The sequence below is a fragment of the Galleria mellonella genome, unplaced genomic scaffold (genome assembly GCF_026898425.1).
Source record: "Galleria mellonella isolate WM207_F2 unplaced genomic scaffold, CSIRO_AGI_GalMel_v1 utg184, whole genome shotgun sequence".
Taxonomy (NCBI): Eukaryota; Metazoa; Arthropoda; class Insecta; order Lepidoptera; family Pyralidae; genus Galleria; species Galleria mellonella.
Window position 1 is genome coordinate 8,695,139 of NW_026442025.1, and position 18,772 is coordinate 8,713,910.

The 18,772-nt window shown below is 33.0% G+C and overlaps 1 protein-coding gene across 2 annotated transcripts in view; it reads left to right on the forward strand.

The window, feature by feature from the left end:
* LOC113512136 (myosin light chain kinase, smooth muscle-like) overlaps positions 1-17,470 on the forward strand; it is a 39,966-nt gene extending 22,496 nt beyond the window's left edge. For both annotated transcript variants that reach the window (XM_026895931.3, XM_026895930.3), the window contains exons 5-8: positions 11,486-11,627; positions 12,954-13,153; positions 13,719-13,871; positions 14,857-17,470. In XM_026895931.3, coding sequence (XP_026751732.1) covers positions 11,486-11,627; positions 12,954-13,153; positions 13,719-13,871; positions 14,857-16,030 — 1,669 coding nt within the window. In that variant the 3' untranslated portion in view covers positions 16,031-17,470. The remainder of the gene's footprint in view (positions 1-11,485; positions 11,628-12,953; positions 13,154-13,718; positions 13,872-14,856) is intronic.
* The last annotated feature ends 1,302 nt before the right edge of the window (positions 17,471-18,772 follow it).

Consider the following 18,772-nt stretch of genomic DNA (forward strand, 5'->3'; position numbering starts at 1 on the left):
ATATCTGCTGTTGATAGGTCCAAAATTGATGTCAATTTGATCGCTGTGAGCATTCAGAATCCTACATCTGGGTACAGGCGAGTTGGCTCCTAACACTGTTCTTCTTAAAGGAGGACATAAAGGTGTTATCTGTTTCCGAGGTATTCTAGAGGGAACACGAAAGTTAAACAATTGAAGCATTTGTGGACAATCTATTATATGCGTCAGTATTTTAAAACCAAAAGAAATGTCAATAAAATCTCTGCGTTTTTCTAATGAGATGATATGAAAATGCTTCAGCGTCAATGTAAGAGGAGTTTTTTATTCCTTTATTATTTAGATACGAGAGGTGCCACAAAAATCTCTTTTGAATACGTTCAATACGTAAAACATGTGTACAATAATGTGGACGCCAGACTACACTACAGTACTCCAGTATACTGCGGACAAGACTATTATATAAAATAATTTTGGTTCGACTATTACGAAAATCTTTAGTGTTTCTTATAATAAATCCTAACATCATGCTAGCTTTTTTAACTACATTATCTATATAGTTAATTTTGTATCAAAGGTCACTCCTAAGTCTTTTATGGTGTTCCTAGATTCAATTATTTCATTTTGAATATGGATAATCAATAATGTGCAATTTTCTAGAGAATTTCATATTAAAACACTTTTTAGTGTTTAAATTCATGCCATTTTGGAGACACCATTTATGTAGTCTACTTAAGTCGTCTTGAAGCTTTAATGCGTCCTCAATAGTTGTAATCAACCTAGCAAACTTCAAGTCGTCTGCGAATATGTATAACTCAGAAAACTGAAAACAGTTAATGATGTCGTTAATAAATATATTAAAAAGGATCATCTTTGTTTTTCTGCACCTATATCGGTCAAGGTGCCCAGTTAGCCGCATCTTGTTGGAGTTTTCGGCCGTGTGTTCCGTAGCTTTATCATAACAGTTTGTTGGTAGTAAACTACCATCAAACTTCTGTAACCAGATCAAAGATATAAATAACAATTCCGCATTGCTGCACGCTATTCCTTGGATAGATTTTAATAAATATAAACAATTAACTGTACCCCGCTGCTTCATTCAAGTGAATCAGTGTATATAGTATTCTACGTGCTAAGATAGGATATAAAGCTACTCATGTACCAAACCTTACCAGGTACAAAACTATATTATAAATAGACTATGAATAATTCGTGAGATAATTAGGTCGGTTGTTGACAGACCGGTGAGCCGGTGTCGACAGGTGTGAACACCTTCTGGACATTAATTATTAAAATTTCACTTTTATTCTAACGCCGAACAAGATTTAGACTGTCATGATGCCACTCGTATTGATAATTAAAGATTGTGTTTAATGAAAAAACCGACTTAAATTGTTGCAAAATTTGTTATTTTAATTTCAAAACTAAACTACTTTTTTATATATATATATATATATATATATATATATATATATATATATATATATATATATATATATATATACGTTTAGTCGCTTAAAAGTTATTAAAATATTAAAAAATCTTACAAACATTACTATTTTGTTATTAGTAGAATTTGTAAAGAAAGTGAGAAGGGTTTGGTTTTCGTCCTTTCATTTAGAAATATACATATCGAGTTAACAATAAATAAAACATCAATTTATTGAAATCATATCGTTTTCGAACAAAAACAAAACATAAAATTGGAACAAATCAGTCAACAAGGTGAAAGTCAGTCGTTGTCGAAACGCTGAATCATAAAATATCCGTTGAAATGGGTATGTATGACTGGAAAGTAACATCAATATTATGTATATGCACCTACATATATAGAAAAATAAACAAAATCGGGTATTTCTCACATCATGCGGTGACCTGCACTAATTTGATGTTTGGCAGTCACATCATTTTATTATTACAAGAAACAATTAATCTTAAATTAATTACATAAAGCGATTACTAAAATAATTATGAAATCATGTTCTAATAGTTATTGTGTGATTGAAAATAATTTCGAAGTGGCAAACGATAAACCGGAATAAATTTACTGACCGGTATAAAGCCTGCCTAATGCCTATGTACTGGGGGAAAGGGATTGTTAGGAATGGAGATTGACACCCCCATTATTAACAATATACCCTATTACGTCGACCTCCACGTGGTTCCCCCTAGAAACCATCGTAAACAATTCTTATTGAATTCGTCACGATGGGCTAACTGACTTGCTTCATCCTCATCTATCATCCTTCACTGGTGCCCCGCCGGTGTATACCGATAGCGCGGGTGGGGTTACCATTCCATTATCACCCATTAAAAAAAAAGCCTATGTACTTCTCCGCCCCATGTAGTATGTGTATACCAAATTTCATAGTGATTAGTTAAGCTGTTAAGGTGCTAAGACGTAACAAACGAACTCACTTTCATATTTATAAAATTAGAAGGATCTTCATATATTTATTACAAATATTAAATAAATGTATTAAATTAAATTTACGACTGTAATCCTACACACATTGAGCAAGTCTACTGATGTTCACTACATCTAGTAAACAAAACTCAATCCCAAAAATATTACATTTAAATAGATTTGTTTACAAACAATTTTTTGTCACGATTCCGTTAATTTCGGATAGTTGTAACATTCTGCCGAGAAGATACCGTCAATAAATAAACCAGTCTTTACGTCATCTCTGTTTATTTGGGAATGTATAGCAAAATTTAAATTGATACACATTTTTTTGCATCAAATTTGAAACTTTTCAACACTTTACAAACATATGTTTTGCGATATGAAATTTTAGTGCAAACGGGCAATAAGTCGGGAAAATAAAGCATAAAAGCTCTCAATAACGTCCTTTAATAAAAAATATTTATGATCTAGTAAGACGTTATAGATCGTAACCCAAATAAAACATAAATAATTGCCCTTGAGACTGTACGGACGGGCGCATGATTTCATGATCGTACGAAATTTTTAAACATTGCTGTACTCTATTGTTAAATTTCAAACAATTTCTTGCCAAGTCATAATAGATATCTGTATCAATAAGTATATATAGACATTCTGTGTTCTATTAACTAAAGATGTTGTTCATCCGACTTAAGGCGCATTATCCTGGTTTAAGTTAATCCTGAGACGTTATTTCTGAATTATATTAATACCCAGTATCAGTCTATTTCAAATCGAAACTTTATAAATATATATATTTGACTATTTCAATTAGTCATATTGCAGTAGAGAAAAGTTAATAAAAGAAAAAATTTAAAGTAAAATAAATCAATCTTTTACTGACAAAAGAAATATAAAAAAACCATCACATTTTTTATAGTTAAGGAAAAGAAAAAAAGTATGTTTGAAAATACGAGTATGACCAAATTTTATAATTATTATTATTATATTATTATTTATTATTATATACTTATTTTAATTTATTATTTTCTATATCAATATATGGATACTTGAACGTTTGAAAAACTACCAACATAGATATTGTTGAATCAGACACACCTCACAACCACAACCACACCTCTTGCGACAGCGACACTGATGTCACTCCCTCTTGAATGTGCTTGGCAATATTACAAACAACATTATTCACTTTTTTTTTATTTTTAAATGTAAATTTGCCTTCGCTAACAACTTAGTCAACTCACTGAAAATACATTGTTATATCACAGCAGCTATTATTATATTTTCCCTGAATAATTATTATTTCCGACTTATAGTTTTTTTTAATGAATGATAATGGAATGATAACCCCGTCTACGGGAGCGAGGAGGGGGAAGGGAATATTAGTAATGGAGTCTAACTAAACCATTGCTAGCTCGCCCACTCTACCAGGTCGATGGTTTCCAGAGAAAACCGCCTGGAGGTCGACCTGATAGAGTACATTGGCAGCAATGAGGTGGCTAGTCCCATTACTAACAATCCCTTCTCCCCTCACCTTATATACTTGTTCAGCTTCATAAATACTGTTGTTAGCTTTCGGATTTTAATTCTCTTCATAATATAACCAACTTTTTGAATCGCAATTAAAATAAAAACATTCCTTGGCATCTATATACATCGCTGCTCTACCGGATACACTCCAAATTGGGAATGAACGTAACGTTTTAAACGTACAAATATATATCACAACTGATCCCTATGTTTACACGACGCATATAAACGTACATATCCAATACTAACATGCGTCAAAGTCAAGTGCTCCCGTAAATGGCGTCGGCACAGTATAGACGTGTTTATAAAAGCAACAGTGGCGTCAAGAGGCGTCAGATATTACGGCGCATAGTTGGCGCGTCGCCATCTTACGACGCCATCTATATTCGATAAAGGATCCGTTTAACAGTTTTATCGTCCTTCGTTTGTAATATGTTATTCATTCTCATTATAAACTTGGCAGGGGTCTACCTAGCCTATTATAAAATTATCATTCGCTCATATCCTGGAATATGCATTTAATTCCTTTGTTTTATATTGCGTATTTCATTTTTTTTCGAGTAATCATCATTTTAGTCATTCATTTTGCCAATTTTTAACCTGCAAATAGAGAAGATTATTAGTAATATTAATTAGGAGTCCATTGAAGCATCTAAAAATTTGACTTCCATTTATCTGGAAACTATCATGGTTAATCTAGTTTGTCTTAATGGATTAACTATCCTGAGTAACATCACTCTCTGATTATCTAAGTAACATCACTCTCTGATATCCCGCCAGCATCGGAGCTATCATTCCATTATTATCCATTTAGAAATTACGAAAGGAACAAATATCCACGAGTGCTCTCTAAGATCTATATTATATTGATCTTACCTACTTTATTGTATTTTTGGAGTTTATATTTAAAAATATATTTAACTCAAGTATACCTTTTTTTTTAACGTCTGGAAAATGCTTTATGCAGACCCATACACCTTGGGGAAAGTGAATGGGTACTGTGGGAATCCCCCCGTAAGGTGGGAGTGTACCCACCAAAAACCAGACGATATACCCTCGAGGTGCCATATGTCGGAGACATGGGTTCGCTTTCGCACTCACTACATCTCCGACGGCAGCGACCCGCCCCCTGATGGTAAGAGCAGGTCTCCTCTCTCAAGATAGGTTGGCTGCCGTGTTCACCCTACCACTCGGGGGACGCGCCGGTATATTATCTTATCTTATATTCACATATGGAGTCAGCTAAGCTGTTGCACGTCGACCCATTGGGATCTTTTGTGCTTCCCCCTGCCTTATACCATCATTTCATAGATCCTTCGTGTATCCTTTGTACCTTAGCGATATCCCGCGGTTTAAGATATCTGTAGTCCCCTGGTTCTGGATAAGCCGGTATATTAGCACATCCCCTAGGACCATTGGGACAATACCTTCCCACAGGTATCACCCCGGCCTAGCATTTTCTCTTGTAGACTCTATTACTTAAAACCTACATTAACCTAATTATGCAATTTATTTACATTAAGTAGATATATCTATTCTATGTATAATATTATAAAATACCGCAAAATAACAGACTATCTCACTATCTCAACGTGTGTAAATTTCACTAAAATAATTTAATAGGTTAACGACGAATAGCAAACAATGTTAGTGAAAACGCTTCTAGTCCATGAATTAGACATCTTATCTCGGTGATTAATGATGTATTTTACAACGTAATTAATATTTGTTGACATTTATAATGCTTTTAAAAACTAGAACAATTCACTTCTATTCGAAAGCAATAGATAAGATATAAATACCATATTTACCAGATGGAGACTTTGTACAAAAATCGTTTGCATCTCTATCCCATTCGTGTTTCTGCCGTGAAGCAGTTGTCTTTGCATGGCTGTGTTTCGATTTGAAGGGTGAAATGGTTCCCCAGGAATGGCAACGTATGAAAGATATCATGGACGAAACAGTATACTCTGTTATGTCCATAATACTGCTCATGTCTGTAAGAGACGGTTACCACTTTCTATCAGGTGGGCCGTCTATTTGTTTGCCATTCTAAGTTGCATTAAAAAAAATATATGAACATAAGTGCTAACGTTATGCGTTGGCGGAGCACCAGATAGAGATGATAGGTGAGAATGAAAAGATAAGTCGTTTAGCCCATCATGAATACACATGGAATTTAGTACGATGGTTTCCAGGGGAGACCACGTGGAGATCGATCTGACAAATTATATTGCTAGCATTGGGATATACACCCATATTGATCCTTAAATTTTCTTTCGATTGAAATTGATTTTTCTTTGTGGAACAAAATAAAAAATTAGTAGATTTATATGAAAACTGTAAATGACAAATGTCATTTGAACATTACATATTACTAACTATGTCCTGTGGCTTCGCCCGTGGTCGTATCGTGATGTTGAACAGTTCCTCAAGAAATGAACTATCAAATACATAGAAAAAAATTATATCCGACTAATAATGCCTGAGAACAGTGTGTTGAAATAAATATTTTTTTGCTTTATTACGTAAATAGATTTACGTCAGCCGACTGACCAATTTTGGAACATTTTTTGACACTCCATCTAGATATATTATATAGGATATGGTGTATACCTATTGTCATATAATAATAATAGTACAACACAAGCAAATAGGAGATCTGCATAATCTCGATGTAAAATTATTTAAATCCTAGCAGATTAATGACGTACCACATCCGTCTCACAAAAGCTTGCGTTGAATTGCTCTTCGCTGAAATATAAATAACGTGTAGCAATAAACTCTAACATGTCGTCGTGACGTCATTGCAAAAAAATGGCGGGAGAAATCAGCTGTTTACACCACGGCAGCGTCCATTCAAGATTTTTCTAAATTTAAATTCGAAGCAAAACATATTTCTGTGGCGTGCGAAAGATTTTAAAAACAAACAGTATACAAAAACAGCTTACATAAATATTCGTACGTTCCCTGGGTATTTCGATGTATTTCATTGTTCGTCTCTATCTAGATTTTATCATTGGTTTAATTATAATTTGCAGAACTTTCTATATGTGTAATACGAGTACTTGTTAGGTGTAATAGAAAAAGTGGAAGTAATAAAATCACATGTTTCATAGTTTCATAGTTTTTTATTTTATACAGCCCTTAAACTATATTATGAGATTGAACAAAAAATTTATTGGTTAAGAATCTGATTAACTTATTATTTAACAAGCTGTTTATATTACATACAAATTCGAAGATATTTACATACTTAGATACATTTCATACTTACACTTGAAAATTGACGGTGGTGTCTAAGCTATATGCACAGATATAAGTAAATATAGGTATATTATAGAGACAGAGGACTGTCTCTATCTAAACCTCTAGAGTCAGTGTCCTCGTATGTATAATAGGGTTGCTAACTTTTATTTATAACCTTTCTCTTTTTCACCCGGGACAAACATACTTTGTTTATGTACTTATTTTTTTATGTATACACATACTGCATTTTTTGTTATATTCAGTTTTATTTAGACTTAACCGACTTAAAAAAAAGAGAGTCATCATTATAAACCGATTTGGATTTTTTATTATCTGAAGTCATATATAGATATATTAACTCTTGAAAAGATTATGCTACAAATATGCATATTAAATATGCAAGTAGGTAAGTAGTACTTATTTATTTCCGCCGCCGCGACCACTTGTACAAATTACTGAAACACGTGGAAATAATTATTACACTCATTGTTAAAATAATTTATAGTTGTTCAGTAAACGCGATTTAACATTTAATCACCGCATCGAGGTGAACAAATATTTTAACGAACGGCTGGATTCGCATTTAAATATAATGGCGTAATCTTGTAAAACATGCTAGGTACTTGAGACATGCAAATTATTTAGTTTCGCTGCGTAATCCACATGTTTTTTTAATCGACTGCAAAAAAAGAAAGAGGGACGTATTTCGGTTAGAACTCCGTTATTTATAAAATGATTTTGGACATTTTTTTTTATCTGAAAGAACGTGCTTTTAGGTTGGTCTCATAGGAATTTTATCAAAATCGATTCAGTACTTTGATTTTTAAACCAAATTATTGGTTTTTCATGATAGAAGTATTTTTTTGTGATTTTTTTTAAAAAACAAACTACTGGTTATTAATATTGGTCGTTTAAATTTATTAATACGAAGATCTTTATATTCCAGCTATTCATTTAATATGATAAACATATTTTAATAAAAAGAAAAAATAGTAATAAACATAACACAGCGACATCTACACCAATACTAAGCAGAACTTTATTCCTGCATAGTATAAAACAAAGTCGCTTCCCGCCGTCTGTACGCTTAGATCTTTTAAACTAAGCAACAGATTTTAATATGGTTTTCATCAATAGATAGAGTGATTCAATATGAAGGTTTATAGGTATAATTTAATATTGTTTTGTATTAATTTGTTAAAATATGACGGTAATTGTTCAAGACGTCAGAAGGAATCAAGTCGACAGAGAGCTTTAATTGAAAATGCCTGAAATATGACAAATTAATGTATAGAATTGCTCCTCTTTTTAGAACTACAAAATGTCGGCAATAGCATTCTATATTATATATAGATAGATTTCCATAACCTTATAAAATATTAATATAATTTAAAATATGCAAAAATATCACGGTTTCTGTCTTAATTAAAATTAACACTTTTCAGTCAATTACCCCATTAAACCAAAAATATAATACTTTGCCAATTAAACATGTCAATATGTAACGTCGAAGATGGATATCCGCCAAATTTATTCTGGCCTAAGAGAAAGTCCGTGGTTGTCTGGACTCGACCTTGGTCTTTATCAGTCTATTTTAGCGCTGCATCAATAATAACGAAGCTTTGGCATAGTTTCTGACGAAAATTTTTCGAAGTATAGTATATACTCCCTACCTACCACGTAGGGGGGAAGGGAATGTTAGCAATGGAGTTTGACAGCCCCATTGCTAGCAATATGCCCTATCAGGTCAACCTCCACGTGGTTCCGCCTGGAAACCATCGTGAACAATTTTCGTTGAATTCATCACGATGGGCCAACTGATGAGGATGAAACACCTCATCTATCATCCTTCACTGGTGCCCCGCCGGTGTATACCGATAGCGCGGGTGGGGTTACTATTTCATTATCACCTATAAAAAAAACCTACCACGTAAGGAGCCTGGCATGAATATAAATTTAATTAAATAAATTTTGTTAATTTTCTGTAGTGGTAATTATCTGATCACCATAGCGAGAAAGGGTTTGTGAGGGTGAGATTTTTTCTCATTGCTGATGATGTACCCTGTTTTTTTTATGTATGATAAGGGAATACTAATCCCGCCTACGTTAACAGCGTTAACAACGCTAGCGGGGCTCTAACGAGGGATGATAAGTGAGAATGAAAAGGCAGGTCAGCCCATCGTGATGATCACTTGGAATTCAGCACTATAGTTTCCAGGCCACGGGGAGGTCAACCTGGTTGGGTATATTGCTAGCAATGAGACTGGTAGTCCGCAGTACTAATAATCCCTTCCCCCAATGTACCCTATTAAGTCGACCTCCCCCTGGGAACCCTTAGGTAAATATCCTACTAAATTCACCATGACGAACCAACTGATTTAAACCAATAGCGCAGGCGAGGAGACCATTCCACTTTCACCTCATAAAAAAAAAAATATTCCATCGCTTATAAGTGCAAGAAATAATCAAAATTCTACTAGTGAAACTGAATTCCCGAAGTATCATGTGTTCAGAAACGACAAAATATTTTGAGCCTCATATACTAACACAACAGCCAACCAGCCAGCCGGTGGATGTAGTGGCTTGGGACCGTTCCTTACGAAAGTCTATAAGAGAGGTCTATGTCCAGCAGTGGACAGTTAACGACTGATATGACGATTAGTAGATTGTGTACTAACACAACGCATCAACTACAGGTATCAAATTAGTATGAGAATTCGAAATCAATTCTGTCGTTAGAATCGTTTCAGTTAGCGTAGATGACTTTGCCATTCGTATAGAGTTACTGACTCACAAACGCAAAAAAAGGAAAACTCGAAATAAAACCCTGTAAAAAAGTGACTCTCGAATCAATGATGATGATATGTTTATTTACGATGTTCTGGTACTTATATTAAAACTCAAAATCTAAATATTGATTATTAAGCTTTCACATTGTCGTGTAGCTTACACGATATCTCAACATTTCTCGGTCAGACTCTGAGGTCAGGCTTCCGAGTTTGAGCTATTAAGTTCACGTTATGACTCATCAAGCATCCAGTCTATACAGTTTGCTTCGTGTTTACCGTTAACTCAACATATTCACGAATAATTTAGCAGTCTCTGTAAAAAGCTTTTTAATGTCAAAACAAATATTAAACAAGTACGCTTAACTGTCATTTAATATTGTGATAATTAATTTAATTCTTAGATTTGGAGATTTATAATTTTATAAGCGATTTTAAAAAGAAAGTAGTTCTCAATTCAACGATATTTTTTCTTTTAAATTAACAGACATATTTGCTGATATTTGAAACGATTAGAAGTCATCAAATCAGTGGGGTTTTGTTGCGATTAAAGTCGGTGCAATATCCTAAATTATATCCATTAAATATATAATATACATTGGAATTAGTGTACTGGGTATTACTGTTTTCAAATATATATTATATATATATATATATATATATATATATATATATATATTGCTATATGTTGCTATATTGTGCACACCCCTAGTTTATAAGCGATGGTTATTACTTTCTATCAAGCTGATCCTCAACTTGTTTGTCATTCCAAATTACGTAAAATTAGTACCACATATTAGTTCTTTTAAAATTCACAGTAGCTATAAGAACCCGTGGCTTATCGCGGTGTTCCGTCAACACCAAGGTGAATTTCTAAAAATAAAATAGATTAATTAACTGACACGAAATAACTGCGTGTAAACGTTTCACGTTGCAAGACCCAAACTGAACCCAACCTTTTTAGACTACATTTACTTCTTTCAGAAAAACTAGAAGTAATGATATATGCGAGGATTACCACTTTCCACCAGGTGGTCAGCTTATTTGGCATTCCAAAATCTATAAAAGACCTTTTTGTTCATATATACCTGAATAGGAATACCAGAATATATAGTTATTCCTTAGTGAGTGGAAGAAATGTATATTATAAGGTTAACTTGAAAATCATAAACTAAATCCGAGAACCGGAGTGAGACTATACAAAAGTAATAAAGTCTTAAGATATCTCTGTCTCACTCGTATTTCTGCCGTGAAGCAGCAATGCTTACATTGCTGTGTTTCGGTTTAAAAGATGGGATATAGTAGTGAAATCATCACTCAGAAATTAATCCTTAGGAACTGTGTCGCTCATGATAATCTAACGCATAAGGGTATCATGGGCGACACAGTATACTCTGATATGTCCATGGCAGGTACTATTCATGTCAATAGGCGACGGTTATCACTTTCCATCAGGAGAGCCGTTAGCTTGTTTGCCATTTTAAATGTCATAAAAATTAACCAAATCTTTTTAATCTATATTTCCTTCTTTCAGGATAACGGGCGGAGAACTATTCGAGAGAGTGATTGACGAAGACTTCGTGTTGACAGAACGAGCTTGCACAGTCTTCATGCGGCAGATATGCGAAGGCATCGAATTCGTCCACAGACAAAATATATTGCATTTGGACATGAAGGTAAAATTGTGATTGAGCGCACTAACACTTCTAACTTGGCTATGTCCATGGCTCAACTGTGCCAGACATGCCACCACCAAAGGTTGGCAAAGGGAAATGTTCTTTTGTTTAAGTGCAAATCTTCCGTGTATTTTGTAAAGTAAAAAGATGAAAATAAATGCTAATGTGCTTTAATCACTAATGGTGTAGACAATGGCATTGCGTATACTGTGATTAATGTGAAAGTGAGATTATTTTTTATTATCTCTTGGCTCATTATGAATCAATTTAAATGAATGATGAAATTTGTCATAAACGTAGTAGTTGAAGTGAAGATCGATATATGCACATGAAATTATAGGAAAAGCAAATTATTAATAATGGTGATTTTCCTATTTAGTATACTTCGACAGCATCTTTAGAAATTTATATTTTTAATAAAAAAAAATATAAGACACGTATGATTGTATTTTATAATTTGTAAATAATATTTATTTATACTATTAATTTGTAAATAATTGTTATTCTGATTTTTATATACGGTGACTAAACTTAGTCTAAACCTAATTTCGCGTATTTTAAAATCCCATATTTACATATGACAATATGGCTAAACTTCAACTACCTAATTTCCGTCTATCTAGCCTAATTAAACTGATCCAAGTGCAATACCAATCTGGTGTTGTAATCATAATAACAAATGGCATTTCGCTCGATCCGGATAGGTATTTTGGTTCGAATCCAAGTGATAAATCAAAATGGCGGAAAAGCATGCGCGAGAGTTTTATGATTGTCTGTCGGTCGCTCCGTCTCGATTGTTTATCTGTACTTCTTTATTCCTGTCAACTTTGCAATCTTCTTACGAAAATATCTGTTTTTTTGTTGTTTTTACTTCTACAGTTACACGCTCGATATTTATAAATCTATCTGCTACAACTTGTACAACAGACCTATAAATTGTAGCTAATTTGAAACTATATTTTCTGATGAGTAAATTTGTATATTTAGTGATAACCAACATGGTCTAAATAAATAAGGGGTATTTTGACCGCAATTTTTTTTTTACCTATGTTTCTAAAATACTGGTCAGGCAGACCAGTATTTTGGATCTAACAAGAAACAATCCTCGATGGTCATTTTAGTCATCCAAGCTTATAATATTATAACTTATAATATTTTTTTTTCGCAAATAAAGTGTCCATTATCGTATGTATACCAAATTTCATGATAATAACCATTGAGTTGTCAAGAAGTAACAAACAAACAAATTTACTTACACATTTCATATTTATAGTATGGATAATTTAAGTATAATATTTCTAATTTATTTTTGTCTCTTTCTTATAGCCGGAAAATATCCTGTGTCTAACAAAGACAGGTAACCGAATAAAAATTATAGACTTCGGTTTAGCGCGGTTCTATGACCCGGAGAAGAAATTGCAAGTATTGTTCGGCACCCCGGAATTTGTCGCGCCGGAGGTTGTTAACTTTGACCAGATCGGTTATGGTACAGACATGTGGTCGGTTGGAGTAATATGCTACGTCCTGTGAGTATAATTTTATTCTTCTATTAAATAAATAGTACCTACCAAGTTATTTTCAGAAAAGACTATCGATTTTACTAGTTAACTCGATTTAAATCATAGTAAAATTAATGTTAGGAATAATCTTATATTTTAAAAGGTAATCGTTAAAATCGGTTTACATTTGACGAAGATATCGCGTAGTTTTCTACTTTGTAAGTTGATTGAAAAGTATCAAAATGAGTTTTTTCAATCAATAATTCTATATATAATGACAAAAACTCGACATGTTATCAGCAAGACATATTGTTAAGAACTTTTTAATTTCTCGTATGATCTAAGGCTTAAAAAAACCTGATAAATTGCAAATTGAATCATTTCATGTTTTTAGGATCATAAAATATTAAATTAAATTAAATACTATTATTAAAATAAGAATAAAGTTTTTAATTAAATTTAATTACAAAGATGTACAAAATGATTCTTATTAGAGTTGATCTACCTTCAACAGAGATATAGGAAACTATATGTGTATAACAGAATGTTTTATATATGTATATATAACATTACTCATTTCTTCTCTTTACAGTCTATCGGGTTTGTCTCCATTCATGGGCGAAACAGATATAGAGACAATGGCAAATGTAACCGTAGCAAAATATGATTTCGATGATGAAGCCTTCAATGAAATCTCTGATGAAGCCAAAGATTTTATCAGCAAGCTCCTTGTGAAAGACAAAGAGTAAGTGAAATACTCATTTAATATTATATTTTCTTTAATAAATCGCAGAAGCGATTTATTTAAATATATCAATATTTTATCGCCTATTTCTTTTTTTATACATGTTCAGTATATATACATGTACAGAACTAAATCAAAATCATTAGCATTCTTTTCAATATTTTGTACGAATAAAATTAAATCTCTTTTGAGAAAATCTTTTATGAAAATGAGTCGAAATACAACAAAAAACTCAGATCCTTCCATACTAACATAGACTTGTAAAGTCTTTGTCATTGCATGATTTATAGTTTATTTTTATTTTTCCCCCTTTTTTATTTTCTAAAATTTTTCTTGTTTTTAACACTTGTTTCTTTAAAAAGAATATTCAATGTTATTGATAGTAAGTACACTCCTTTACAAGAATGCTAATGATTTCATTTTCTTCTTACATAGTATTTTCTATACGCTAAAGAAAATAGGCTTGCTCTAAAATTCTCCTTTTCATTATTTTATAATATTTGTTGTTTATTATTCGAATGAGACTTGTTTTAATAACCTTTCTAAGGACAAAAGCTATAAATGTTTATATTATCAATATCATATCTTAAAAAATACTTGAAAAGCTGTATTACTCAGCCTGTCGATAAAGACCCTTTGTTACATGTTTTAATTTCACCAACACAATAAATATTGTAGATAACTAACAATTATTACATTTTTTTGCACGATATAAATATTTGTAACTTACAATAGGTGCTAACCTCTTATGTGTTTAGTTAAGTCCTAGAGTAGAAAGTAGAACTATATTTATATCCACTTATCTCAAGCAAAGATTATATGTATATACCATATATTGTTGTGTATTATAAAAATATCTATTGTAATCTTTATTCATTGAATAGAAGCTTTCGAATATGCACGCATCACTTATCCTTCTGATACATCCATAAATGCACACCATCGTAGGTGTTGGGGTTCATAGTAACAAGGGTCTTTGTCGCAGGTCACGACCCAGTGCCACGGAGTGCTTACGCCACCAGTGGATCGTGAAAAGACCCCCAGTGAAGAAAGACAAGCCACCAGTACCGCAGCCCTCTCCAAAACACGAACTAGACGTAGCAAAAGACAACCTCCGACTCTTTGTTGAGAGGTGGAGCGAACATCCCAACTCTCCCTATATATTCGACAACCAATCACATGAAATCACCACTCTAATGAATGGAAATTGTGAGAAGTCGTCTATTGGAGGTTGTTCGCCTTCTCCGAGAAGTTCCCTCAGTAGTTCCCCAGATGTAATTTTCGATGAAGACGATTTAGAACCACCGCCATTGAGAGAAAATAACTTCTTGTCACCACGATATAATCCCGTAGAACGACGAGCGTCAGACAGTACTTGCTTTCTACATAAAAAGCAAGATGTGATGGTTAGGAAAAACCTGGCCGAAGAGATAAAGAAGTTATCAGATCATCTATATATGCTTTCAACGATGAATACAGATTTAGCTAATAACAACAATACGAAAGAGCTAGACAAGAATATTACGGAAAAGTCAGTTATGTCAAAAGAAGAAAAATTACCAAACGGTTTCAAAAAGGAATCCAAAACAGTAATTAAGACAATAACAAATGGTGACACCACTAATAAAGAAAAGAGGATATTCACATCAAAGTCCAGTCACAAGTTAACTTCAACATTCTTCTCAGAGAGGGAACCAGAAAAGCCGATGACTAGCAAAATGCCGTGGGCCAAATCGACGAGGTCTAAACGAGTTACAAATATGAGCAGAGATGTTCCCGATCAACCTATTGACAGGCGGAACAGCTTCTTCCAAGAGTTTGATAAGCGTAGAGAACAAATTGATAAATTAGTAAATGGCCCAGAAAAAAGTAGACAGATGCCTTACAGGAGAGGAGATGAGAACAATGCTCACAGAACGAAGGATCTACTGTTGCATCTACTAGAAAAATGGGGAGAGACAGAAGAAGTTGAAGCTGAAAGGACGGCGGGGGGCACTTCGAATGGAGGAAGACACCAATCGATATCCTTGGAGTGGTCTCCTTCAAATCAACTTGCACAGAATTCCATGTCGAGCCTCCACGCCTTCTTCCAGAGACAGACGTCAGATGAGAAGATACAACGGAAAAAAATCACAACTGAGATGAAGAGTTCCAAATGATTCTTGTTTTGACACACGAACTTCTAGTGCCATGACAATGGGACGCTATTTGTCCATGTTGTAATTCTAAAAATCCGAATTTTTATAGAAGTCAGTTAAAACAAAGTTGTAAATGATTAATGTTAATAGTAAGTTACCAAAGTAACTGATTGAGATTACGCTATGTTTAATTTAAGTCTACCTACTTACTTTATTTATAAGAATGGCAGTAAATGACAATGTTACGAATCTAGTCTCCATACACAAAGTTCCGTATGAAACCCGAATGGCATGCAAGACTGAGGTGCGTTTTGGTAATGGCTATCTTAGACAATTCTATCTAGGTTGATATCTAGGTCATTTGGAAGCGATGTTAAGTTGCCACTTCTACGAGCGAGTATTGCGCAGCGATAATATATAATATCATGTATCTAAACGACGATATTATGTTGTCAGAAACATACATGACTTGTGACAGGGCTTTTTGCGGGTTAATACTCGCAAAAAGCGCTTGTTTACGGTTGTTTACGAAAGCCGTTGTTTACGACTCGGTCTTGTTGAACCTTTAGAAGCGTAAATTACCACTTTTAAAATTATCTACAATTTGAGCAACTAATTGATTTATGAGAATTCGAAAAATAGACCTTTTAATAATTCTTAGATAAAAATTTATTCAGAGAGTTATATTGTGTTTTCTCGTATAAAACAATCAATCAGAAGAATTGTAAATATGAAGCTCTAAATAACAACGTTCAACGTTCGCTTCGAATCGCTCTTTGACAATTTAGTGTTTTTGTGGCATGGCAAGTTTACGGCGATATCACAGAAAATAAACATTCACCATCATAAATAATACAACGTTTGGCAAAAAGCCTCATTTCAAATATCCCAATAAACTCGCAAGTAGATGTGGTCCTTAAGTCATATACGATGTTAGGCGAAAAACATATTAACTGGCAACACCACGCAGCATGGCGCGTGTGCGCATTTTTCATTGTTGTATACAAATTTCTGAATGTGTGAAGTACTATAACTAAAAATGCATCCAAGTTCGTCATTGCGCGTAATACGCCTATCGCTACAAGTATATATAATACTATATTAATATTACGGTATCACACTTGAAATCCACGTTATATTATCGGCACGCGTATTTTGGATTTTCGCACCACTCTGTGTGGTGTGGCCAGTGTGTTTTCCGCCTTACAGTTTTAATTTTAAGATTGTTATTCGTAAATACGATTTGACAATCTAATTAAAAATATATAGTGGTTACTTTTTTACTTTTCTATATACAATTATTGAGATATACATATTTATACAATTGAAGATTCAAGTCTAATTATGAATTCATTAATTGTATCGTTCCTTGTCCGTACTTATTTTTAATTTATTTTATTATTACGTAATTTATTGTTACACGATACTTACGTTGTTAAAATATAAGGCTTTAAATAAATATATAGTTGTTTTATTCTAAACATGTCTGAACTGTCTGACAATAAAATATATATTTCCCACCATTAGAAAAATAAAAACTTAGTTCATTCGATTTCGTTCGAAAACCTTTGACGCTCTTATTTCTATAAAAACTTAACACTTAGTTGACACCACATAAGATATCCCATTATACAATATTTCCACTTTTTAGCTGAGTCATGATAATATAGATCATATTACGCACATTTTGTTCATTCTACCTTTACTTGGATAATTTTAGTACTTAGCTGAGTTAGACCACGGAATATATTATTATTTATAGTTTCTTTAAGAAATAATTTAAAATTCTGTCATGCAACATAAGTCTATTTAGTATTTTTACAAGATATCGTTATAAATATCGTTAATATGGTACATGTCAAGAGACATCTTTTGAAAATTTTAAGTTACAAATGTAAATTGTTACTGAATTTTATGATAAATGACCTTTGGCTCCCCTGATTTTTCGAGAATTGGAAATATACTATCATCTACTGACAACTTATGGTAAATGTATCTATTTACCCCTTGATAAATACTAGTAAGTAAATAGAATCACCCTATCCAAACTAAAAAGTAGTAGTTCGCCTCCAAAAAATAGTATAGGTAAGGCATAGGATCGTCCTACTGAACTTACTAATTAAAATATAAAATTAATGGAATAATTAGCAAATTTTTTAGAAAAATTAAATGGAATGACGAGAAATTCAATAAAACATCATTATCTTTGCATTGCATGATTTTTAATCTTCAATGCCATCTGGCAGTTCTTTATATTCTCGTTACCATTAAATGATTTTTCTACACACAGGCACTTTGCCTAAAAAGTAATCATATCATCATCATAATAGCCATTTTGGGATTTTGCCAGTAATTGCCACGCTTGGCAGATGGAATGGCAATCGCAGTTACCAGTTAAGCTTTGGTGATGTTTAAAAAGGAACGCTGACATTCAAACGAAAGGAAGGTTTGACCTATTCTACCTTCATATATTTCTGCTATTCTTGCCAGGATGTGGTCCCGGCATAAAAATGGCCAAAACTCATAAATTTTATTAGTAACTGTATGCAATATTATCGTATACGTTGTTTATCTTATCTTTTGAAAATGTAAATCAACTAATAATTGACCAAATCAAAAAATGACAGTTTGCTGTTGCAAATAAAAAATCGAATTAAACATTTTGGTTTGTTATTAATTTTATTTCCACAAAACTTTGTTATCTTTTGAGTTTTATTGAAACTTTGACACACTGTTTAAAGTGATCGGCTACCGGCATCGGCG